General features: G+C 40.5%; 1 protein-coding gene across 1 annotated transcript in view; it reads left to right on the top strand.

The window, feature by feature from the left end:
* Nucleotides 1-17,383: 17,383 nt before the first annotated feature.
* kcnk12 (potassium channel, subfamily K, member 12) overlaps nucleotides 17,384-27,432 on the top strand; it is a 34,641-nt gene continuing 24,592 nt past the window's right edge. The window contains exon 1 of the mRNA XM_084735959.1: nucleotides 17,384-18,458. Coding sequence (XP_084592085.1) covers nucleotides 18,119-18,458 — 340 coding nt within the window. The 5' untranslated portion in view covers nucleotides 17,384-18,118. The remainder of the gene's footprint in view (nucleotides 18,459-27,432) is intronic.

Here is a 27,432-nt window from a genome sequence, read left to right as displayed (position 1 = left end):
CTGTAGAGGACAGAGGACTGATAGAGTCCATGCTAACTCATGCTATTACTTTACAGGCTGATTTCAGTATATATTAACAGCATAAATATTGATTTTATTTCTTTTTAGGTCACCAAAAATAAAGGGTTCAGTATTTTCCCATCGGATATTTAGTCCTGGCAGTGTGGAGAAGATTTAAAAATTGGAAATTTAGAGAATCCTGCACGTTTTGATGAAATCAACCACCTTTTTGGTATTGTGATTGGCATTTTTTTTTTCAACATTGTCCATTCAATATATTTACATTCCACAATTACCTCTTTTCACATTACATTTAATTGGCAGTGGCGGGGTCCACTATTGTCATAAGGGATTGAAATTCTCTAAATACACTTGTAGGATTCAAAGGAAACAATGCATGAATTTAATCCAATGTTACTGTTTTACTGTAATTTCACTGATATCAGCCTCATTCACTGAAGTATTCAACTAGTGAAACTCCAGTTTTTTTTTTATTGTGAATATATTGTGAATCTGTTTGTCACTGTGGTTGTACCACTCCAAAATGTCCCTATAAAAACAGATAACAGTATTTTTTTTCCCAGTCCAAGGGTCATTTTAATTTTTTCTAAGGGAAGAATGAGGAACCACAGTGCGAAATTAGATGAACAAGCTACATATCATCAAGACCTGCTGTTGAGTGGAAAACATCTTGTGCAATACACAGCGTTAGATGAGATGTTGATCATTATGCAATTCTTTTTGACTGACTTACATAACATTGTTCAGCTTCATGGTAAACAGATGCACCAGTTACACATTGCTTAGTAGTGGTGTTTCCATCAATTTTTATGCACATTTTTGTATGCAAGTATCTCTTCTCAATTTCGCAAAAAGTTTTTATGCTTGCTTGAGTTTTTTTTTCTCCTCATCAGATCTGATGGAACCTCTGTCACATTATTACATGAACAAAACAACACAAATATGTTATTTCCATCATGTTTTTAACATTGTTTTTCAGCGTTTGAGGTTGCTTGGTGCTCTTTTAATTACAGCATCTTGCTGCGCCCTCTTCTTTTGCAATGGTTTATAATGGCACCACTTACTGCTAATCTTTATTAGCAGCCTAATGATCACCTAATACTCCTAGAAATCACACAGTGGTAGTAGATGGTAACAAGCATCCATTTGAATTTTGTTTTGCTGCCTGAAATTTGCTTAAAATGCAATACATTTGGATTGAAACCTGGCTACTCAGTATTATACCACATTTGCTGTTTTCCATGAAATCACAGGTGTTGCTAAATCAGCAAGGACTGAAATCTTGGAAATATGAACGAAAACTTTAATGTATACAAAACCCACTGAACATATAAATGACCAATTGAAACATTTTTGACACTTCATTTTCTATCAAAATCCTCTGAGGAAGGGGGCTGTGCATTGCAGGGGACAAGGACTTCTGACTTCAGTACTTCTAAAATCCTGGCTCTGGCCCAGATGGTTTTACAACTTTATTATGCAGAAATAATAGGAAAGCACTCTGTATGGAGATCAGACAGGAGGAAGCAGTGTTGCATAATAACCAGTGAGATGAAACTTGTCACTTATCTCCATGAATCCCATCAAGTGAGTTCCAATTAGCCTCTACACTGATACGAATATGTGTCTAATTAGACACACTTTCATGTTTTTAGAACACTACAAGGCATCTGGCACCACAGATAGACACTCATCTGTTGCTGACAATGATCAGACAAACATCACCGTGACTTGCCAATTAAAATGTCTCCAGTGTGTCCTTACTGTGGTCACCGTTGTCACGGTGCAACCTTGAATGGGGTTTGATAAAGCCAGCAGCTGCAGGTCTGGTCTCACAGTGCACCGGTCAGGGGAGTTCCTCTTTGGTAACGGGTATAGGGGTTATCTATCTGTCCCCTCATCACCATGCGAGCGGTAATAAAATGTTGCTTTGTGGCGGAGGATAAAAGCAGCCCTGCAGATAACTGTGATTCCTCCCCCTTTGGAGCTCCTGGGGGCGGGGCTGAGACGCAGAAGCCATTAGAGAAGAAAGAAGCAGTAATCTGATCATGTCCTATAGGAGAAAATGCAGCATCAGTCAACGGTGCCATCATTTCAACCGTCTGCCCCCGAGCAAACATCAATTTGCCATTTGCTTTGTGTTTATATCAGGTGACATCTGTGTGTTTCTGATCGTATTCTGGTGTGTGTATCATTGTGATAACCTCTTCACTCACCTGACTGCAGTGAAACACATGGCTTGACTGCATGCAGGCTCATCAAGTGAAATGCACGCTGGATGAGAGCCAAAATAAGACAAAGTCACAAGAATAATTGAAGAATGCTGTAGTCTATTTATATTTAGGTTATATATATTCATGCCAATACTGCTCTAAAGTCCCAGTTCATGTCTGACAATACACAGACAGATTATCAAAGCAATCTTCACAACTCCTCGCCTCTTTCAGATCAATTTTCCGAGTATATTTGAAATGAGCAAAGTCTATTTGATGAGACATAACTTTCCGATTTAGTTAGCAGTGGGGTGACTCATTACAATAGTCTAATTTCTTCTCCACCTGAGGGCAGGGCTGATGTCTTTGTTAAAACGATTTCCTGCCTTACAAATAAGACAAAGGGTTTGCGCTCTTGAATCCAGGCTTTTCAAAGGTGCAGGTAGGCAAGATAAACTGTCCCACAGGAGAACCTGCCCACACTCACCCACAAAAACCAAAAGAGACTATTTGTAGTTTAGAGGTCGTGCTGGGGAGGATCCCATAGCTGAAACATTTTTATCTCCGCCAGGTATAAGCCTGGAGGAGATCATGTATTTTCCCTTTCTAAGCAGTGTATAGACTCAAATGTAATTCCTGTCAGTCATCACTTACTTGGTAGCTGTATCTGCAGAACTGTTTCCTTACTTGCGCATTATTTTGCTGTGCGTTACCACTCCAGAACGTTTGTATTTGACGTCTTGGTAACCTCCTGGTAGTGTGTTTACGAACAGCTCGGAAAAATCTAACTGAAGCTGCAAGACTAAGGACAAGACAAGTCTGTTACAGGCCACATGTTGGCCTTTATCATGGCTTAAAAACTGACATCCATAGAAAAGTCTCATTTCGTCTTAAAAGTACAATTTAACCAAAGTGCTTCTGATCAGTCTAGATTCCTTTGGTGTGATTTGCTGATTTTCTGAGATATTGGTTGAAATATAATAATAATTTTAGGTGCTTTGAGCACCACAAGCTGAGTGCCATCTAATTCTATTATATGTGAGAGGATGCAGACATCTCTACAGCTGATATCTCCCAAACGCTGCACAAACCAGAGCAATCTAGATGGATAAAAAAGCGCTAAAGGCAAGAGGAGAAATATGCGTCTGCAGGGTCGCCATACTGGAGTGTTCAAGGTCCACTAGTAAACAAATACAAAGTGTATCGAGAGATGCAGGCTTCACTACAGAACAGACTGTCACTAAATTCTGAACTAATTTCCACCGAATTCGGTTTGTTATAAACGGGAGGAGAAATTGAACATGACAGTGGTTACTTGTTGGGATTAAATTTTGTTTCTGGAGGTCATCTGATCAGCTTTATGCCAAATCAGTCCACACATATTTGTTCTTGTGAAGTTGGCAGGTTTGCCCCATGTTTTGAACAACAAGGTCACGCTGTGTTGAAATAAATTAACAAAAATGTTCATTCTCCCTGCTGGTTGTTGAGACACATTCAGAATTTTAAATGCAGCTCACATCGAGCCCCAAAATATATATTTATGTAATTATATTCATATCATAAACGTGCGACGACTAGTCAAGTGTTGGCTTGAACTGATGACAACTAGTCTTTGGTTGGAGGCAACCGTGGAATCCAGCAGGCAAGGTTACATTACTGAAGTCATCCACAGAGAAGGATGGGGATATAAAAACTGTGTGAGTGTGTGACCAGAAGAGCATTAATGTGCTTTATGTTTCTGTCATTTCATTTAGCTGTTTCAGGGATTCAAGCACTATTTTAGCATAATATCAGTGTGAACATTATCTCAGAGCAGCATGAGAACTCTATCAGCCTGTTCAGTGACTTGTTTCATTCCATTACATCACATTATAGCAACATAATTCTGGTGTTTATTTCCTGTCTAGAACTGTAGGCCAAACATTTATTTTGATATGCGTGGGTGTATATATATATATATTCACACATCTCTAGGCCATGACCTACAGGAGGTTGGATCCATAACGCTGCACACTGTCTGAAAGAGAGTTTGTTGTTTTTTCATAAAAAGCATTGTGGGGCTGCGCTGGACTCGCACAATCTGCTGACTAAGCTGCTTGCAAAGAGCGCAGCACACCTTCTCAAATCACTTTTAATGTACCGTGACATTAAAGTCTCCGTCTCCGTTCCACAACAACAGAACATGCTGTCTAATTCCCTTGGCACCTCACAGCACCTGCTGAACATCCAGTTTGTGATGCGAGCGTCGCCGTCGTGAGTCATTTTGTGAGATGCCAAAATATAATTAAGATTAAGACTAAAGAGAGGAATGTTGCTGAATCCAGACAGGAGGTTTATTGAACTACTTTTTGGCATGCAAGAACATTATTTGTTTAACATTTTTCTGTTGGGATTAAGGCAGCTTAAAGTATCTGTATTGTCCATTAAGTTGTCAGAGCGGTGACTACAACTGAGACGTGTTTACCTCCTTTACCTTCTATCCCTTTAAACTACAGATTAAGAAACCTGCTGGAGGAGTAATTCTCAATTAAATTGTTTTTATATCATGAGGGTGAAGGTTTGATTTCAAGGGTTGGGGAAATTATGTGATATAAAATTAAATTATGATAAATGTGGTCAGCCTATTGTTCTTCTCATAATAATAAAAAATTCTGGACTTTCTATGAGCTCAGTTAAATAAGTAAACTAAATTTGAACGTATATGTGCGACCATCAGACACACTCTAAGGCAGCTAAATGCAACTCTTACTGTGAGTTAATGCATGTTACAGTAAACATTCACATTTAAAACAAACTATAAGGCCAGCTTTACGGTTGGGAAATGGTTTGGTTCAATGGAAATGACAAATAAAACCAGAAAAGTTCATCCAGTAGAGTGCAGCTCTCTGCCAGGCAACCCAAAAATATTTGGATGTAACTGGTCATCGGCAACATTTAGATTAGTACCTGTAAGTTTTCACCATAAATGTAACAAATTACAATTACATTTATTTCGTAATTTGATCACATATAATTAGTTAGATATAAGTAGTTACTCTCCAGCACTTCCAGTGTCCTACTTATGTGAAATTTTGTCATAATTAGCATATGAATTCTTGACTTATGGCCCTAAATGTGTTTGGTGAGATCACAGTGACATTTGACCACTAAAATCCAGTCAGATCATCCCTGAGTTCAAGTGGACGTTCGTACCAAATTTGAAGAAATTCCCTCCAGGCATTCCTGAGATATTACATTCATAAGAGAGGGATAGACATGAGGTCATGGTAACCTTTGACCTTTCATCACCAAACTGTAATCAGTTCATCCTTGAGTCTAAGTGACATTGCATCAGGGTGTTCTTGAGATAATGACATTTTCAAGTATTGCATAAACTCAGTGGAAAATTTAACAAGTTCAGCCAACACTGACAGAAAACCCCTCACAGTATAACAGTTTGAGAAGGAAAATGGCACTTTTACTTCCTTTTACCTCACAACTAAGTCAAAGTGAAAACTTACGAGCACAGCGCAGCAACAAAGCTGAAAAGATGAATTAGTTCCAGAAGTTGAATCACACTCTTCAACACCCAGTGAATGAACACTGAAATATTTCACCATCAAAGATAATGAGATTTATTTAACTCCTTAAAATTTTCTGTGTGGGAGTGCAAAAATTGAAATTCCATGTGAACCGCTCTTAATGCACTAGAACCCTTTTAGCTTCCTGTATAGATGGCTGCCACTTTTATTTGCATCTTTTCTACAAAAGCACTGTGCTTTTCTCTTTTCTCTTTGAGTGATGTTCGAGTACGGCAGGAAAGTAGGGCCCCAGTGTTCAGAGGGACTTTGGTGAGAAAATCAACTTAAAACTATAAAAGCGACGAGGGACAATAATAGGATTTTGCAAAGTGAAGGGGGACGTGTCCCTCTATCCCCAGTGGAAATATACCTTTGATATTCTATAACCCATCTGACTGCAGAGATCCACAGATGGCCTTTACAAATACCAGCAAACTTACCGGCAGCATGGCAGTACATGTTTGTGTGTGTGTGGTTTTTCATATGCGGGCGTGTGACACAATGCATCCCGTGTGTATTGTGCTGCAACGCTATCATCTCCACACATCTAAATTAAAAAAAAAGTTGTGGGGAAGTGGTCGAGCAGAAAGATACAGCCTATGGAGAGAGTGAAAGCCTATAGGCGACTGTCAGGGTGATAAATGACTGGCATGGAGAGTCAGATTTCCTTCACTGTACAATTCAAAGTCTCAACGGGCCAAAAAAGATTCCGATTTAGAGGAACTCTACCCACACAAAACACGAACAGGAGTCTATATTATCCCTGCATCAATCGATTGTTCCCTTCTCTGGTTGGTGTGTCGTCTCCCCGTCATGAACAGGAGTAGTCCTGGGTGTTATTGCTGTATCCATAACTCATTTTTATTGGGAAATGGCATTTTTGGGTAAATAAACATACGGTATAGATGTGGAGTGTGACTTTTCTGAGATAATGGATTATGTCCCAGAGCTCTAAAGGAAAACTACTAGACCGTAACATTTGCTGCTTCAAGGGATTTGCAGTAACCAGGGACACAGCCCGTGGGATGTAAAGCTGTCCAATCAGCCTTTTCCCAGTAATTAACAAACCCTCGCTACGTCTCAGCCTATACTGTCGCTTTTTGCAAGTTTGTTTTTCGTGGTCTTTGAGGAATAAAGACAATCTGCGATGTCTCATGGCGCTCTGTCAGACGCTCACTTGTTATGATTCTTTTTATTTGATTCGTAAACACATACGTAAAGTTAAACGTGTTGAATGTAATGCTGCAGCACTATACTGCAGCTGGTTATGAACATGAGCATGTTTTACAGAGATAAGCATACAAAGCAGGCTTATCCACTGTCAGCCACTCTTCTGGCACATTCGCCTTCTAGTCTGAAGTGGTGTTTGATAAAAAAAAAAAAAGAGAGAGAGAGATTATGACAGTTAAAAAGCTGGCAATATGTTGGCTAAAATACCCCTGGGACACTTAAAAGTCTGCTTCCTCCTCCTTGCGCCATTTAGCTTGTCGGAAAGTTATGATATGTTAGTTTGTAATTCTACCTTCTCTGGCTGCCCTTGAGAGCTGCAAGCTGCTGAAAGGGTGAGTGGATTTGAAAGGTGTAATAATGCAGAAGAACTGCAGCAACCCTCAACCACATACAGCTCTCACCGTGGACCACCTCCAGGTTTTAGACCGGATCGTTATCATGAGTGTCTCACCGAGAGAAACGTGCTCCACACAAGAGGACCCTCTCAACAGGTTTGGATTTAGAGGACACACGAAAGGCTTGTCTCACTCTGCAGGGTAACTGAAATGAATGTGTTGCACGAAGGCGTTAATAACACAAATATCGATTAAAAGGGCCTGGAGATGGATGTGGACATAAGGTAGAAAAGGGTGAGACAGTGCAAACAGGATATAGTCAAAAACCTTTTCAGTATACAGTTTGCTGCAATCTGGAATACATTTGTGGAACCAAGATTTAAAGAGAAATTATATCAGTTTAATAGAATAAAATAGGGTCACTCAGCTCACCAAATACAGCAACATAGCAGTTAGTAAAAAAACAAATGCATGGATTAGATCACATTACATATTAAACATTAACTGTTAAACACTAAAAGCAGTTCATGCCACCTCTGTGGCTTAAATCTCATCGGTCACTTGCATATTTGAAGACCCCCTTCAGTGAAAATCACATTTTCATTCTCGTTAATGTGTTTTTCATGTGTTACAAGACATATCAGGAGCAGTAAACACCATGTCTGTGCATTTCTTGATTTGAAACTGCAGTGAGCAAAGGCAGACTCAAAAAAAAACAAACAAACAAAAAAAACCCAGATTCAATCAGGTTGCGTTTATGATGTCATAAACCTAAGGAACCAATCACGTTAATTGAAGGGGCGGCACTGCACAATGCCCAGCCCACAGGAGAAGCCAGCTGTAGCTGCTTAGGGGGAGGGGTGGAGGTTGTGGTGTGTGTGGAGAGACTAATTGCGTTTTAACAAGGTATCTGAACTTATTTTGCAAAAATAAAAACATATCAGATATGATTTATTACCTCTGACATTCTTTAAAACATGACTGCAGGGGAACTTTAAGAAAACTGATGGAACTTGGGACGAAGAACTTCTTGAATGCATCTTTAGTTGCTGGAGGGACTCTGTGGCGCCACACGGAGCTTAAAGGCTCAAACTGGCTGAAGAGAGAATCAGAGCTTTCTGTCACGATGCACCTCGCCTTATTCCTCATTCTTTGTGTAAAAAAGTTGGGTCAAGGGCTTTCGGAGTTTGCCAATTACTTTACACGCCGTCGACACAATACTAGAAAGTACATTCCTAAGTCCACAATTCAAGTGACCCGACCAGGCAGGAAGATGAAATGTTGACACTTTTTCCACAGAGGTTTTGTACACAAGGTCTGAAATCTGCTGCAGATACCAAGGCCACTGAGTTTCCCAGCAAGATAAAGTCGCTCTGAGCATCTCTTAGAAATAGACTTTTTGTTTTCAGAGAATCCAAGGTATTTAAAGTTTCAACAGTTTCAACACGTTGGCCATCAAATGAAACTGTCTCTTTTGTCAGATCTTGTTTTCTGCAAATGTTTAATTCTTTTGTCGTGGCAACATTAATTGCTAAGGAAAGTCCATGTTGTCTGCATATTTGAACAACTTAAAATGTGTCACTGATCATCATTTGTGAAGAGAAAGAGTAGCACAGTGAGCACATCTGACACGCTCTCACTTCTGTGGTGAGCAAGAAGGAAAATTCCTTATAAATGAACTGAAGTTGAAAGAGATAATGTAAAAATAATGCCACAATAAATGAGGGAACTACTCAATGTGGAATTACAGAGTCACTGACCAACTCATTTTGGGACTGTAGCAACATTAAAAAGATTTGGTTTGATATTTTTATATTTTTCGGGTAAAATATAATTTTCATTCATAAATTTATGTTTTTAATTTTACCTTTATTTTACAAGGGAAGTCCTACCGAGTTAAAAACAAATCTTTTTTTACAAGCGAGACCTGGCCAAGATAGCAGCTATTCAAAATCACAGCATATTAAAATGCAACGCATGTGACTTGAAATGCAAAAAAAAACCCACAATAAAACATGAACAGCTCTTCAAGCACAGTGGCGTCTCAAGAAAAAACAATCATGTCTCTTAGATCTTTTTGTAAATTATTCCATGCCAATGGTGCACAGTTGCAAAATGCTGTTTTCCCCAAATCTGTCAAATCCTGGGGTTCATTGAAAAGCAGCCACTTGGAGGAGCACAGCTGTTAAGTAGCAGGGTAGACACAGAGCAGGGAACAAAGGTAGGCTGGAGGTTTACCCAGTAATGCTTTATAAATATAAACACACCAGTGCTGTTGTCTGTGAGTGATCAATGATGTCCAACCCAGCAAATCATAAAGACAGCAGTGCTGACGAATAGACTTTGTATTAGTAATGAAATGTAGAAGGTGCACTGACTCAAGGCTACATAAAATGGAGGAGACTGCATGCATACAGAGTATCAATCAATCACAGACAGAAAAAAAAGTTTTGAAAGTAAAACAATATTTATTTCCAAAATAAAAACACTTTAAATGAAAGCTTGTCATCTGTCCATATACCAAAGTACTCATACAAGTGCACTGTTTCAATGGATTTAAAATTTCGGACATAAAAAGGCTAAAAATCAATAAGCAACTTTAAGCAAGCTTTTCAGAAGAACTTAGTTTTCTGAGCATTTAAAACCAATTTTAAACAGAGCAGTTAGTTAGGACTGAAAAGCTCCCGCACCAGCGGTACTATGGAGGGAGCAAGCGTGTAAATGACAGTGTCATCAGCATATAAATGTATTTTCATTTGAATGTCCCCACTCAAATTACTTAAAAAAATAATTAAATTGGTCCCAAAATTGAACTTTTTTGTTTGTTTGTTTGTTTGTTTGTTTGTTTTTGTTGTTAGGATATGCCACCTAGGGCATAACTATTGATTGGTCACAACCTAAAATATCATGTCAATCCTATTGTTGTTGAAGTTTTGAGTCAGTGACGGATAAAAGAATATATTTGGGTATTTTGTTTTGTCATTAAGATTGTGTTTTGTCAGTGCCCAGATTTTTGAAAAACCAGCACAAAAGTGCAATTTTGGATGCCCCTACGGTAGACAAAAAATGAAAAGAGGCCTTTAGTGTGCCCTTCCAGTGACCTCAAAGTGGTAAAGCACCTTCTAGGATGTCGTTCCAGTACACAAAACATGATAAGAGTGTCCTTTAGGGAGCCCTTCCAGTGGAGTAAATGTGATACAGTAAAGACTGCCCTACATGCTAGAAAATGAGTTGTCCACTACATGCCTCTAAATGGTTAGCAGCTGATAGTTCCCTGTGTGTTTTTATTACAGAGGTGCAGTAGTTGTTGTACTTTAAGTGATATAATGAGACAGCTGTGATGTAACCAGGAAATGGAACTGACCAGAACGCACTGGTGCCTCACCACAGATGGCCAACTATGTCTTTGTTGCACCTTTAATGTGATGTAATTTTCTCTGAGATGATATAGCCTGGATGATCCTTCCACTGAGGTATCACAACCAAAACAGCTTTACGCTTTCAAAAAGACATGTGGGCAGCGAGAGCCCCGTGGAGTGGAAAATCATATATTGTTGAACAGGGTTCACCTCAATCCACTGCTGAGCAGCAGAATAGCCGAGTGGATATTCTTCTTTAGCAAATGAAATGCAGGTTCCACGACTGAATGGACCACCTTAAACTTGCCTCCTCGCCCCCCAAAAAATAATTCACCTTCCAGGATTTTCTGGGAGAACTATTGTCGCTGGACTGTAAATCTAATTGGATTCTTGATGGCAAATCCTTTTCAGCAGGAAGAGTGGGGAAATGGTTTTCATTTAGAGCAAATGCACACACACACACACACACACACACACACACACACACACACACACACAAAATCACATGAGCATAAAAGAAGTGGATTAAAGTTGTGGGACAGACGCACTGATTGACTCGCACTTTTGTCAGTGCTCGTGTCAGAGATTACTACAGGAGTTTATTCAAAAAGAAAACTTCTAAGTCATAATGGGAGACTGGCAGCTTTGACTTATGCACATTATTTTTATCATAAAATAAATGCAAATTTCTTATTAAGAGGTAAAGTTGTACTTTTAAAGCTGCAGGGATACAGAGGAACCATTGCATGTGTAGTGAGATCAGCACTCTGGACAGAGCTAGTGGGTGAAAATGGGATTTCTACTCTCTTGGCTGGTTTTTACTTTGTTTATTTGTTTCATCTCTTTTCCTGATTTGAATTATTCGCATGAAACAAACCGATTATGGACTTGAATCTAACTGTACTGACCTCGCTCACAGTGTGCGCAGGTGTTGCTACGTTAAGTCAATCGCTCCAAAGCCCGCATGACAAATTAGGCTCCTCTCAAATCTCAGAGGACTGTGTGTTCAGCAAATTGGCCTTGTCAAGCCATATCTAAATCAATATACTCACTCCTGGAAAGACTATCATGCAGGCTTTTTTTGCCTCTAACATTAACCTTACATGGTAGGACTCCGGATCACCCATTAAAGAGCCCTGCGTGCAGTGTTTTTGAAAATGACACGATGATTGATTTCGCCATATGTTCTCAGTCATTGGGAGCTGCTCTTGCTCAGCAGGGTGAGAGGAAATCCCTCATTCCCTTCCCTCGCCGTTTCATTTCTCACTGTAAGTGGATGTGTGTCCTCCCTTGTCACCTCATCTTTATTCACAGCAGGAGCCCTTGTTGCCGCACTCTGAAGGATTGTCTTTCCTCTGTCTTTCCCACATGCCCTCCGAATCTCCTGTAATGGGCAAGTTAGGGTGCTGCGTTATGGCTGGAGTGCCTGCGCTAAAGCAGGATGGCTCCTGCATTGGAGATTATGGCATTAAAGGGTAATATGGCATGCTATTTTTGCACTCAGGACACAAACACTGACAGACATCATACAGAATCCTAAGTGTCTCTCTTTGGTTTACAGCAGGACAGTAAAGTACAGTAAGCAAAGTGTTTCTACCAATGGTCAGAAATCTATTTGTCCATCTACAGGATGACACAAGACACCACAGCAGGTGGCTACAAAAATAAGATGTCCTCTTTTCTCTTCCTTTTGCAAGAATGTGCACCGTCCGACAACTGGAGACTGACCAACCCAGAAACACAAGAAGTGGACTGAAGCAACTATGAAGTTCATAAATGATAAATCTCAGTGTTTCATGCTGATTTACTTTTACTATTGCCCGCTTGCCTGGCGCAACTATATGTGCCACATTGGGCTAGTAAATCTAGCAGCTCTCTTTATCAAAAAAAAGAGACACTACTTGACAAAAGACACATTTTCCAGAGCTAAAGGTGATGGAAGTAATCAAGGAGTGAGCTGAGAGTTGACCTCTCTAGTAAAATGTCTATTTACTGCTTATAAATATAGTAGGTTAAGATGAAGTATAAATAGATCCCACTATGATATACCGGTGTTTAAAAATGCTTTGCACTGTGTCTCAGTGGTTAATATTGTTGTTGTCTGAAAACAAATGGACCCAGGATTAGTTTCTGCTTCAGCTGTGCCGGTTTCCTCCCACAGTCAGGTGGACTGGAGACTCTAAATTGCCTGGAGGTATGAATGAGTGTCTGCACTGTATGTCTGAAAGCCTGTAATGACTTCCCTGCCTTCCCTGCCTTCCACCCGGTGCATTCTGGGAGAGTCTGCAGCTCCCTGTGACCCTGAGAAGAAATTAGTGGGTGGAGAATACAAACGAGAGAGAAAAAAAAAGGGAACATATTGTATTTCACTTAATTCTCATTGATCAGTATTACCGTCATTTAGCTCATCATCATCATCACTGATGCTGTGATTTCTTCCTTCTGCATTTTGAGGTTTTTCTGCTACTCTAGTGCAGTCAGGCAGTCTATGTGCATATTTTCTACCACAAAGAGCACCAGCTATAGTTAAGTGAATGGATTGGCCTCATGTCAATGCCACAGACTCAACTTTCCATTGATGTCTTCTTCTATTACATCTCTGCCCTCTGCTTTAGTACAGTTTTAGGCAATGATTAGAATTGACAAGGACAGACCACGTGCAGCTGAGATAACCGTTCTGAGCTTGCCCTTGTTCTGCATTCTGCCTTGATATTTGTAAGCCAATTAGCTAGATTAGAAAGCATAATCAATATCCACCTTTTGCAACCCCACTACTCTCCTCACAGTAGAAAAATAACCACTGCCTGTCACAACAATGTGGATTTAAACCTCACTTTTGGGCTGGTTTTTTTTTTGACTCTGTGCCAGAGGTACTGTGTGTACAGGTTGTCCGTACACGACCTCACGTCCCGTATCTTTCTCGTAGAATTACGGCCTCACAGTTGTGTGTCTCCACCAACCTGTCAAGTTACAGTTTACATCCATGTTCATCCAGACTCATATAATGAGTCAGAGTGCAGAGGACTGATAAAGAGCAGAATATTATGATGGCATAGTGAGCAAAAGACTTTTTGAGTTATGGCCAAAAATGTGTTTAGCGAGGTCCTTGGCCTTGACCTTTGACCTTTGGGCACCAAAATCTAATCAGTTCATCTGTGAGTCCGACTGAACATTTGTGTCAAGTTTAAAGAAATTCCCTTTACTCGTTCTTGAGATATGACATTCACAAAAATGGGATGAGCTGAAAATTGTGGTCATTTTGTCAAAAAAATACACTCAATACCTTTTATTAAATTCCTTCAAAGTCTTCACTGCATATATTAAATGAGTCTGGAAGTGAAGTGTAACTTGACTGGTTGGCGGAGGCATGCCGCTGTGAGGCAGTGATTCTAGTTTCTTTATTTTACACCAACTAAGCATCACTCCTGAACTCCACAGCAACAGTTAATTTGTGTCAGATAATCGCTGCTTCCCCTCCAGATGGGTAGCTCGTCCTTTTAAAGCATCAGTCGATGTTTTCACAGGTATTTTCATGGATCAGCAGCTCCGGGTGGTCATTGATTTTGTTAGAATCTCCACTGCGTGTCAACCAAAAAGGATTTTGCTCCTTTTTCTGAGCAGTAATTCGAGCCTTTTGTGCCTTGTAAGAGTTCGCCCAAGCGCGTCCTTTGTTCTGAAAACTGTCAATAGGAAGTCCCGACCTGCTGTAAACATGACCGGCCTCACAGCCGCACAACCTAACCAGCTCTCCAAAAAAATATCAGTGCATTTCAAACCTCTCCATCTTAGCAATAAGACTTTTCTCTCGTTCTCTTAAAAGCATGCAGAGTGAGTCGTTATTCATTTTAAACAGTGGAACAGTGACAGCAGGGTGAGATCATGTCTGTCTTCAACCATTTTCTTAATGTCACTGGAGTATCACATTCACAATAAGCACAAGACAGATAATTATGTGATGTTCTGGTATATTATTGATATTTCTAATGTTAGAAAGTAATAAAGTACATTTAGTCACTGTAAGTCAGTTTTTTAGGTATTTCATTTTCCATTTTCTTCTACTTTATACTTCTAATTCACTATATTACAGAGAGACAAATTGCACATTTACTCCATTACATTTATCTGAAAGCTACATTTATTAGGCTTTAACTTTATAAAATATGACTGGAGTAAAATTGATAAGTCAGTTGATCAAAGATTGTGGAATGAATAATAATTAGCAACTTTTGATAATAAATGACTCGTTCGAGACATTTTTCACTTCGACATGATCTGGTTCCAGCTGTAAGGATTCTTTGTTTCCTCTTTTATTAACTGAATATCTTTTGCCTCAACTGGGAGCCTTGAGGTCTGTAAAATGCCATGGGCTTTTTCTGACATTTAATAGATCAGTGAGTTAATTGATTAACTGAAAAAATAAATTAATTCCACTTGCAAAGCTATAACATGACTTCTTACTCCTTAATGCAAAAATAATAATCAAATATATGATTAATTAATCATAATTCCAACAGGAGACATTTTGCTGCATAATAAGTACTATTTTTAATAATTTAAGCATAAAATATGCTAATAATACTTTTACACTTAAGATGGAGAGTGCATGCAGGGCTTTCACTTGCACTGGGGTAGTTTTTATTCTGTCATATGACCACTTAAATATTATTTATGATCTGAGCAGGGTTGATCCAGATTACTTTGAAGTTTAGTCAGTTACTGATGCAGATTACATTACATACATGCGTTATTTTTTTATTATTATTTTAGTATTATTATTACTTTTGGATTGCTTCAAAATCACTGAACACTGAAAATATTATACGTTGAACTAAAAAACTGACCGCAGTCACAACAATTTGAGTTCCACAATTATTTTTTTCTTAATAAACACCTCAAAACATTTTAAATGCAAATAAAATGTATTTTTCATGGGGTTCATTTTTATGGAGCACTCGTCTAAGAAATGCTGTAATGTTTCGCCTGGAGGGGATCATGTGATCACTTGCATGTGTGCATGTATGTGCTAGACACGTCAAATAAAAAAAAAAAAAAAAATCTAATTTTATTTATGTATCCCTACACAAACACAATTTACCTCAGAGGGCCTGACAATCTGTACAGTTTGTGACACCCTCTGTCATGTACAAACTCCTCAACCTCAACCTTTTATAGGTAGGGAAAAAAGACTAATTTTCTGAAGGACCTCTGTGATTCACAATTAATGAAAAATATTGAAAAACCTTTTTAATGCCAGTAACAACCACGGCCACAGGCATTATCACCCTATTTATGCTTGGTATTAAAGTGTGATCTGTATCCAGATCAGGAAAAATACATGTTAATGCAAAGTGTCAATGCTCCGTGATCAGAATATGGTCAGATCTGCCAGACCACATCCGGAGGTACTCTGGCTTACATTGTGTTTGGATCTTTGGGGCGTGTAAATGCAATCTGTACAACAATCTGAATAATGCATCTGGATACAGGTCCCATTTTGATTTGATGTGATTTGATTTGATTTGATTTTTTTTCTCGAACATTAAAAAAATAATATGTTTTAATGGCATCTGTATCCAGGTGGTGTAAAGTTTGTACATTTTCAGGTCATTGTGAACATTACACATCAAGAACACCTCGAGGGAATTTCTTCAAACTTGACATAAATGACCACTTGGACTGCTACATATATTGAAATGACAAAACTATCAATCAATCAATTACACTTCATTTGTAAATCACCTTCCATACAGGTTTTTGCAACTGACAAACTGACAACAACACAGAACAAGTAAAAAAATGCAACAGAGTGAAATAACTAGATGTGGTCATTTAGTAAAATGCAGATTCCTGCTAGGCAACAGATGGTGAAGCACCTACTGCAATGCCACCACAACTGCCAGATGCAACCAACAGAGATCTGCCAAAAATTAACATGACTCTTACGTGCACTGTCCCGAGCTGAGACAAGATTTCAAACTGATGTGTTTTCACAGATCGGTAGAGAGCTGAACATTATGATCTCTCAGTTGGTCTTTGACCTTTTAGATATAAAATGTCACCACCTCATAATTTTATCCCGTTTGACATTTGTGTGTAATTTTGACATAATTAATTCTTGAGTTATGGCCAAAAATGTGTCTATTGAGGTCACTGTGACCTTGACCTGTGACCCCCATCAGTTCAACCTTGAGTCCAAGTGGTCATTCTTAGTTTGAAGGATTTAATATATAACATTCAGGATAATGGAGGTCCTTCAGCATACAGTGGTGAATGTGCACAAAATAAAATAGGCTGATGGTCCAGTAGTATTTCAGATCAACTGCAGACAAGCTGTAGGTCCAGTGATCACGCGCACACACACTCACTCACTCATGCACACACGGAAAGGATTGCATGAACCCCTCCAAAGTTACGCCTGGTGGGGAAAATAAATGCAATTGCAATCCGTTACATTTACTGCGAAAAAATATGTAATACATTGAAAATGTTGGTGAGTACAATGGGATTCCATCCAAATAATCTTTCTGGGTTGCCTGGTGGAGATGTGTTGAATCTTTTATAGAAATCCTTTAAGCAGGCGAGCTCATGCGCCTTTGTTTGTCCTACTGAGTCCAGTTCCCAGCGAGCAGAGTCTCCTCAGTGCGCATGGCACAAGGTAACACGGCTGCACTCAAGTGGAAATGGGAAGCTTCTGTTATCTGAGGACCACCTCCACTCCGAGGACGCACGGGGACACTCCTGTTCCTCAGCCAAGTGCACAACCTACACGTCTTATTCACTCCGCTGTGCTCCTTCTGCAGCGGTGGGATACAAGTCTGCTGTTTAAAGCGAGGAGAGGGATACGCTGTGCCACTAAATGACAGCTGAAGCTCCACACTTCTTCTTCTCCAGACCAGGGAACCCTAAGGATAGATCACTTTATTTGGAAACGGGGGTTTCCTGCGACATCTGGAACTTGCATAATTTCACGCGTCATCGTGGAAACATTTTGGTGCAGGGGACCCGGAGGATACTCGCGCTACTACCACTGCTTGCTTCTGCACAAAGGAGCGCGTCCGCTTGGATTTAAGCTGCAGTCCACTTCAACTGCATTGGCACAACAAAATGTCTCTATGATGAAACTGTGCAGCTTTTCTAATGAACTCCTCCGTGGATCTACACACTTACACACACCAGTGGAGCGTTTTTCTGCCTCTCAGCCACAGATCATATCACTTCATAACTACCATGGGACACCGTGGCGGGATCAGTAAAGGAAATGTTGCCTGTAGAAGAAGTGCAGTGACTGTGAGAGCGCAGCAGGACAGGAGGGACTTCCAGAGGACACCTGCAGACGAGTGAATGCCGTCTCCGATGTGGAGCTTGTCGCTGTCCGACGCGCGAGTGGTGCTGAAATTTGGATGATGCCTGGCCAGCGACTGCAAGGCTGCCGCTCCCTGCACCTCAACGAGGACAACGGCCGCTTCGCGCTGCTCGCCGTCCTCATCATCCTGTACCTGCTGTGCGGCGCTGCGGTCTTCTCGGCCATAGAGAGGCCCTCGGAGCTGCGGGCACACGGCCGCTGGAACGGGACGCTCCTCAACTTCAGCGAGACCTTCAACATCAGCCTGCAGGAGCTCAACTCCTTCCTGCGGGAGTACGAGGCTGCCATCGCCGCCGGGATCCGGGCTGATGCTCTGAGGCCACGATGGGATTTTACAGGAGCTTTTTATTTTGTTGGAACTGTGGTGTCGACTATAGGTGGGTGATGTATGCAGCATGCACTGATTTCCCTGACCTTTGTGGGCATTTGGGTTGCAGGCACGATTGTCTTCTAAATACTTGTTGAAAATATGTTTTATTCCGAAAAAAAAAACTAAATCTGACCAAAGCTTTAAAGACAGAGAACAACCCTCAAGAATGCATAATAATCAGACAACACCTTTAAGACTAATTATTGGATCTTTTTAGTGGGTATGAGACCTGTTTGGAACCGTATTTCTGATATAAGTTGGAGAACATTAATGTGTTTTGTGTTTGTTAAAGGCGTAATGTGCAACACTTTCCTTTAAAAAAAAAAGCAAAGATTTATATCAATATAATCCATTCAATCATCACTCTAGAAGTGTGTGATGGTGGTTGTATCTGCAGAGACCCTTCCCTCTGCTTGTGTTTCCTTATTTTCTCATTATTTTTGCTGTGCTTTACCAACCCAAAACGTTGGTATTTGACGTCCTGGTATCATTCTGGTGCGTTTAAGAGCTCGGACAAGTCTTACTGATTATACCTTTAAAGGGAAAATATGCAACATTTTCCTGAGGAAACACAGTGTATAGACTCATGTCAACATAATCCCTTTCAGTCATCACTTATGACCCACTAGAAGTGGTGGTGGCTGCATCTGCAGAGACTCTGCCCTCTGCCTGTGTTTCCTCATTTTCTCATTATTTTGCTCCGCTCAGGATCCTTTACCAACCCAAAGCATCTGTATTTGATGTCCTGGTAGTAAGACACAACAATAAATCCTCTAAATATTATTGAAAACATGTATTTTTCTAAGAAAATCAAATGTATCCAAGCCTATATACATAGAAAATAATACCCAAGAGGGCCTTTTAATCAGCTCACACCTTGAAGTCTTATTATTTGATCTTTTTAGTAGGAATGAGGTATATTTGGGACCTCACTCCAGACAAATAATGGTTAACATTAAAGGCATAATATGCACAATTTTCCCAAAAAACAAAGAAGAAAGACTCATTAAATCCTCACTTATGACCCACTACAAGTATGTGGTGTTGGCTGTATCTGCAGAGACTGTGCCCTCTGCCTGTGTTTCCTTATTTTCTCATTATTTTGCTACCTTTGGGATGCTTTATCAGCCCCAAACGTCAGTATTTAATGTCCTGGGAATGAGACCTGCCAATAAATAATCAAATCCTACTGATTCTACTTTTGAATAATCATATAATTACTGACAGTCTGGACGTCAAAAGGATGCATATTCATCAGATCACATCTTTAAGACTAATTGTTGGATCTTTTTGATGGGTATAAGACCTATTTGGGACCATATTCCAGAAATAAGTTGAAGAATTGTATATATTAATATTAATGTGTTTTCTGTTAATGAAAGGCATAATAGGCAGCATTTTCCTTAAAAAAAAACAATGTATAGACTCATTTAAACGTTATCTCTTTAAATTATCTCTCATGAGCCACTAGAAATGTGTGGTGGTGTCTGTATCTGCAGAGACTCTGCCCTCTGTCTGTGTTTCTCATTATTTTGCTGTGTTGGGAACACTTTACCCACACAAAACATCAGCATTTGACATTCTGAGAATGAGACCCAACAATAAATCAACAAATCCTACTGATTGTACCTTTAAATAATCATATCATTACTGACAGTCTGGATGTCAAAAGAACTGGAGCTGCCATCCATCCCTGTAGGCTGCTGTCTTTTCACTGGCTTCCATACAGAATACCAGATTAACATTTTTGTTTTTTCCAGTCATGTGTTACATTTTGGCTGTGAGGGACTTTTGGCAACGGGGGCGACATCTGACTCGCCTGCCAGGGAGCGGCACACTCATCCCTGGCTATAGGACAGCACCCATGGGTGCAGCCTCTTTTTTTGTTGCCACATTTCCATTTAAACCAGCAGGAATGTCAATGAGAAGCCCCGTCTGCTCCCCCTCATTTTAACATTTACTCGCGCGATAGGTCAGAAAAGAGCAAGTGTCCCTCGCAGGGCACCCCGAGGGCCAATGGTGTGGTGCACTGCATGCCTGATGGCTCCAATAAAGCCACTGACACCCCCTTCTGCCCCTCCCTCGCTGACGGCCAGAGAGGAGCCACGGCGCAGGATGAGTGTGTATGAGTGAATGTGCAAATGAACACACTTCAGGTAGTCACATGAGCTGACAGCAGCTCTCTGACCTTGGCCTCAAGACACACACATATAAAAAATTATATCACCTCCTATTACACTCTTAGAAATAAGGGTTCCAAGGTTCTACCCAGAAGAATTTGTTTCTGAGGAAACCTTTGTTGAAGAGAGGGCTTGTCATGGGTTCTTTGTAGGAATGTGTGTTGCATTAAGAACCCTTTTCATCCAAAGAACCCTTGGAAGAAAGGATTGTTGAGAACTCTTTCGTCAATACAAGTGGGTTCTCTGTAAAGCCTTGATATCTAAAAGGGTTCTTTGTAGAACCCACTGAATGAGTGCTCTAGATAAAACTCCCCCTGGATGTGTTCTAGATAAATTGCTTGGATTATAAAAAGCTTCTCAGTAGAACACCTTAAGTAGGTTCTTGTTAGCACCCCTGGAAGTTGGAATGGTTGCTAATACAACCCCCAGAGATCGTACTGTGTGGAATAATTACACTGTAAAAAGGTTCTTTGTAGAACCTTTCAGAAGTGGTTCTGGGTGAAACCTTTCACAGATGGTTCTAGCTATAACTCTTTATTTTGGGTTTGAGATAGAACTTTCTGAGGGCCCTTTTCCACCAAATAAGCTCTGGTTCTTGAACCAGTTCCATTCAAGATTCTTGTAACCTTGCATGCATTTCCACCAGCTTTGAGTGGAACCATTGTGAATGGTTCCAATGCACACCAATCTGTAGAATGTGACACACCCACTTTGGTTCCCAAGGAAAACCTGCTATGTTTTGGTTCCAGTTGGGAACTGACTTTTCAAGCTCTGAACCAGTTCATTTTTGGTGAAAAAACAGTAGGTGCTTAAACAAAAACAGTTCCAGTTCCCTGTTGGTGGAAAAGGGTCCTGAAAGGTTCCAAGTGGAACCTTTATAAAAGGCTCTCCTATGGAGACAAGACAAAGAACCCTTTATAGGTCTATTAGCTCTTTTATTTGTAAGAGTGTAATTGAAAAGTGTGGCGACGGGAGTGATAAGGAAAACTGATGGCTGCACAGGGTGAAATGGATCCATAGGAGCAGGAGAAGCTGTCAGAAGTTTATTTACTGTAGACCTGTCAGGAGAGCTTTACTGGCTCCTGCACCTCCTGCTCCTCAGATACACAGACGCAGCTCTCAGGGAGTCCATGCACTCGGCTCACCCAGTCACAGGAGGGGGAACCACGGCAGCTGTGTTTGTGTGTATGTCTGTAGCTGGTAGAAATCCTTTGTGCTTCAGTTGTCATGCAGCAGCTAACGCAGTCTTCCCTCGACAAGCCGATCATATAAACCGAGTCAGCTGCTTTGGGAAAAAAAGGGGAAAAAGGCTGATGTCTGTCTACAGTATTTGTCTTTTTCTTATGCTCGCATGGATTTCTGTTTTGATTTCCATCTCGCTTTGATCTTTACTCCACCACCCCTCCATCCCTCCGGCTTGCGTGCTACTTTCCCTGCATGCTTGTGAGGCGGAGATATAAAAAGGGATTTGGGGGCCTCCCCACACAACTCTTTATCAGACTGGCATCCCCCTGCGCTCTCTAGACACTCCTCCCCGACACTTCCCGCCTCTGACTCTGCTGTGGCAGAGGCTTCAAATCAGCAGTGACACTTTGGTCCCCTTGATGTGCCTCCACAATTTCGCTTTGAAGAATGAAAGTGAAGCCAGGGCCACTCGAGGCGCTTGTTTACCCAGGGTTTGGGCCAGATTCACCGGTCATTAGTGCCGCTACTAGTGTCTTGTTTCCCAATTTCAGGAAACACTGCAGGGAACACAAAAACGATTGCAGCCGCCTCTAAAGCGTGGTCCAAACAAATCCAACAAAGCACCTTTCATTTTGGATGAAAACAGTCATCACAAGGTCGACTCAATAGCTGTGCCAGCGCTTTTGATCAAGGACATCCTTTTCATATTGGCTCAACAGTTGACATTGAAAGTTCATCCTTGACCTTGAAATGGCAGTGGACAAAAACACACTCATCACTCTGGTCTGGACTTTTCAATCATGACACACGATCTTCCACTGCAGTAGTCGGGTTGTCATGGAAATGTCTCAGCTGGCAAGAAAACAAGAAATAGATTTTATGATTTCAAGAGTGAGCTTTCAATCTTAACCTTTTGGCCATGCTGTGGTTCCAGGGCAACAGTGTGCAAGTTCACACTTAACAAGAGCGAGCTCAAAGTTAGTTCACGCAGAGTAAAAGCAACTAGTTCACATGCATTTCTTCTGTTTTTTTGTTTTTTTTTTAATGAGTACCTCCAGGCTTTTCTTTTGTAATCAAACCTCCTCTTATCCCCAGCTCCCAATCGCTTCCACTCTCAATCTCAATCTCTCTTTCATCACGCTTCTGTGTTTCTCAGTCATCCAGGTCATGGGATTTGCTAGGAGCTGTCACAGGCAACTGGGCTTTGCTTAAAGTTTTTGAAGTAATTTTACCATTTTCAGTTTGCTTGAGAAACTGAAGAAGCCTCTGGGATCAGAGGTGAAATGACTTAAAGAACCTTAAGCAAAGTTCAGATGCCTACGACAGCTCCTTGTGGGTTCTTTTTGCACATTCATGCATGACACTTGGGAGTGTGAATCTGTTGGTTGGTCGCTCAAGTCAGTCCATCATTTTGGTTCAGACTGAAATATCTCAACAACTATTAGATATATTGCCACAACATTTAGTCTGGATATTCATGGTGCCCGTAGGATGAATCCTACTAACTTTAATTGATTTTCACCCAGCATGACCAGTCAGTCGAAGGTTTCCAGTTAAATATCTTAAGATCTAATCCACAGATTGATCTAAAATTCATGACTCCCAGATGATGAATCCTAATGACTTGGGCGATCCTCTTACTTTTCTTCTAATATGACCGCTATTAGATGGTGTACCATTTATCCAGTGAATGAGTTGGTATTTTTACACTTCCAGTTTCCTTGTCTGTAGTCCATTGGTTGTTTAAATGGGTTTTTGGTTAGATGCCTGGTCTGTGGTTAACACAAGCTTAAGAGATTTTACCCCACTTGTGAACTTTACTTGTCATTAAAAAGGAGGTTGCTAACCATGGCTGCATGAGATTACATAGGTTCTTGCAGACATTAAATGTCACACCAGTCACTTAGTCATGGTTACACTGAAGGCATGCAACCATGGTGCGTTAGCTTTTTACTTCTTTTTTATGCATCAAGTATCATAAACTGCTTATTTTGTGCAATAATCCAAATTTCATTGGAAAAATGCCACTGAATTTTTAATGAGAGAACCAGAGCAACGCTAACTTCAATGCTGGCCTACAAAAATACATCATCCCTGCAGAACTCTATAGTTTCAGCCAGCTACATGCAAAACTGATGTTTCTCCCCTCAACCTCAGCTGGTTTGTGTTTAGCACTAATCAGCTTGTTACATGAATGTATAAGGATAACTGGATATGGTTCCCTGTTGCAGCTACCACTTAGTCTCAGTGGCCACTTGTGGTGATGTAATCATCATAATTTGTGGTTTTTGTTGGTAATTTCCTGTTTTATTTTGTCAATCTCAAGTCTAGGCTTGGGTGATGTCTATTAAATAGGCATATGACATTGTCCACACTGACCCATCGCTGATGGACAAAGACATTGTTTGGGGGAGTGTAGTTGACCCACTGCAGTTCATCGAGCTAAGTAGCAAACAAAAACACTGACAGAAATGCAGGCTCAGTCTGAGCAGAAACAGTTCAAAGTGATTTAATCCAAATGAAAATATTCAGCAGACTTACATAACACAGAGAGAGTCCAAACACAGGTAACAAAAGCAGGCAAAGAATCCAAAATCTAAATGGAAGGCAAAGTCCTTGTAAACATGTAAAACACAGAAAGTGGCTGAGACACACAACACAAAGCACAGTGATGAACTGCCAACTAAGGACAGAAAGATACAACACAAGTAAACGCAGAGGGAAACTAATCAGGGGCAGATGAAAACGACCAGCAGTCAAAAAAGAGGGGAAAAAGACAAAGAAAAAAGGGAAGGCAAGAACTACAAAATAAAACTGGCAATGACCCCGAACCATGACAAGTAGAGACATCTGTAAAACTGTTGACAGGACAACTCAAACTACAAACAAGGTCACCTGTGACTCTCTGTACAGTACTTCCAAAAATATTTCAAGATAGAGGGGATAGTGGGAGAAACACCGATGCCCAGTCAATGGCACAGAAACTAACCTGGAGGCTAGAAAACTTTTTTAGGTTTTTGTGCCGGGTGAGCAATCTTTGAGTCCGATATCCTGTAATACGTCAATGGTAAAACATCAACATGTTTCTTTGTGAGCGTGATCACGGCTTCACAGAGCCGCTAACATGGCTGCAGACTCTGTGTTGTTTTTTTTATTTGTCTCATCTCGTTGAAGCTTTGGTTTGAAGAGTTTGTTTTTGTCAGCATCAAACTCTTGTTGTGTTGTCCTGCCCTACATTTTCAGACACGGCTTTCCTGTTTGCACGCTCATTAAAGGGGGCACAAGAGTCTGCTCTGCAAACAGAATTTCTATAAATACGAAACCTATTTATATTCCTAAAAGCTGATTGATAGCTGACATCTGCAAATTAGGACAGCTCTCAGTAGCCATTTGAGGGTTCGTAGGTCTCATTGTAAGTCGCTGTAATGGCATTTTGGAGAAATACTGTCCGTTTGAAGTGCTCCACGGGGGAATACTTAGAGAACCAAGTGTACTTTGCGATCACTGTCTGATCTGAGACTTTCAACTTGTTGAGATTGAGTAAGACAAGCCAGTTAGGGCAGTTAGTTGTTGAGCAGTTTTCTCATGTAATATTCAGCTGCAGGTTTGGATCATGTTCTGGGCTATTTATTTCTGGGGATCAACTCTGTCCTGCCTCTTCTTGCCCCTGGCAGCCGCTGCAGCTTCTTGTTCCGTCGCACTCCGCCCACTCAGAGAAGTCACAAAGGCAAACAAAGCAAATAGCACAGTAAAACAAACAGCACAAAACAAACCTTGATGCAGATTGTCCTTTAAATGAGGCCTGGTTTAACCTCCACGCCGTCCACGACTTGCAAAAATAGGAGAAATGTCAGATGTGGGCAGAGTTAAGGGAAGCTGACATCCTGCTAAACCCAGGCTGTACAGAGCTGCTCTGCAGCAAGATGACAGGGTGCTGTTCCCTCAGGACACACTGGGACAGTCATCGTCTCCATTCCAGGCTGAACTGTGATATTTTAATCAAAGAGATCACTTTAGGTAAAAAGCCTAAAGGATCGGTGTGTTAGATTTACAAGGATTTATTGTTAGAATATGGCAGAAATGGAATATAATAATCATGAGTATGTTTTCATTAGTTTCTAATCAACTGAAAATAAGAATCGTCATTTTTCTGTTGACATAGAATGAGCCGTTTTGTTGTTTTACTGAGACCACCATGATTGTACAGTAGCCCGGAGTGGACAAAGCAAACACTGGCTGTAGAGAGGGCCTTTCACGTTTTGTCCACACACTTGGAAGGGGAGGGTGAGCAAGGTGAGTTTTTTGCAATCTCCAACCTCACAGCTAGATACTAGGCTTGGGTGGTATCTATTTTTTCCATGCTCTCATACCTCCCTGACATTTTACGGTGTTTATGCAAAACTTGTGCAAAATGGCTCAAATCAACTCTGCTCCGCTGCAGATAGCCCTCCCTCAAGTAGCCGCTCTGTTTTGATCTTAAGAAGCTGCAGCCTTTATACACTGACAAACTGTAACCGAAACTGTACATTTACTTCCCAGACCGACAGCTTCACTGCTCACTTTCCCCTTTGCTCAGATATCTTAATGACCAGATATATTGTAATACCTTAATTTTGTTGAAACCAACTAGATGCCAATAAATTCTATACACTGGTCCTTTAAATTGATACTGAAATGTGCAGTTTATTTTGACTCTGCAAGAGAGATGTTAAAGCAGCTCTGTGGTATGTTCTAGGTTGCAGTTCATCATGTTGCAGCAGATTAAGTACTAATCAGTATTTCTCTTAACGAATTATGTGACTGTTGTGTGAAAGGAATCACTTAAAGTGAAGAATCCACAGACAACTATCATCTTGATCTGCAATTCCTCAACTCTACGTTACGTTATTCTATGCTTGCCTTTTAACCTCTTTCAGCTCATTGTTTTGGTTTTACAGCCTACAATGTCACCACTCTCATTGACGCTGTTTCCTGACCCAACAATCAGCTGTTTTCAGCAAAAACACTGTGCACGACCCTCACAGCACCAAACAGTAGACAGAAAAGCAACTAGCTGGTGAACGTGGTGGAACATTTATCAGCTAAAGTGCCAGATACTTCACCCAAAACAAAACTAACACACAGTACAATATGACCATAACATTAGAGTAGTATTTGTTGCGGGACTCTTTGTACAGGAGTTATTGTGTACATTTCTTGTAGCTGGATTAAATAAACATCCAGTCAGATCTTTATCAAATGGAGTTTTACATTTGATCTTAACAACCTCATCAAGCTAATATATGAACCGTTTTTAACCTGAGAACTCAGTGCAAGAATGTAACTCCCCTCAAGTTTTGCCAAAGCTGGCTGGTAGTGTCTGAAATAGCACTTTTGAGTTTGAAATATGATCTGTTCTAACACTATAGAGTCTCTCTCAGGACAGTCAGTGAACATTTTGCCGCAGAAGCCAACACACAGTGCCAAAATGCATCATTCCTCCAATTTTGCAGAATTTCTACAGCTGTGTTTGGGATATCAAGCTTATGTGCAAAATTTGATTACATTTTATAGCTCCCACAACAGGCGAATCAGTGCCACCCCGCAGTTAGTGAAGATGCATCTTCCTGCCAAATT

The sequence above is a fragment of the Lutjanus erythropterus genome, chromosome 14 (genome assembly GCF_056507025.1).
Source record: "Lutjanus erythropterus isolate fLutEry1 chromosome 14, fLutEry1.hap2, whole genome shotgun sequence".
NCBI classification, from domain to species: domain Eukaryota; kingdom Metazoa; phylum Chordata; class Actinopteri; order Lutjaniformes; family Lutjanidae; genus Lutjanus; species Lutjanus erythropterus.
This window is presented reverse-complemented; position numbering and strand designations above follow the sequence as displayed.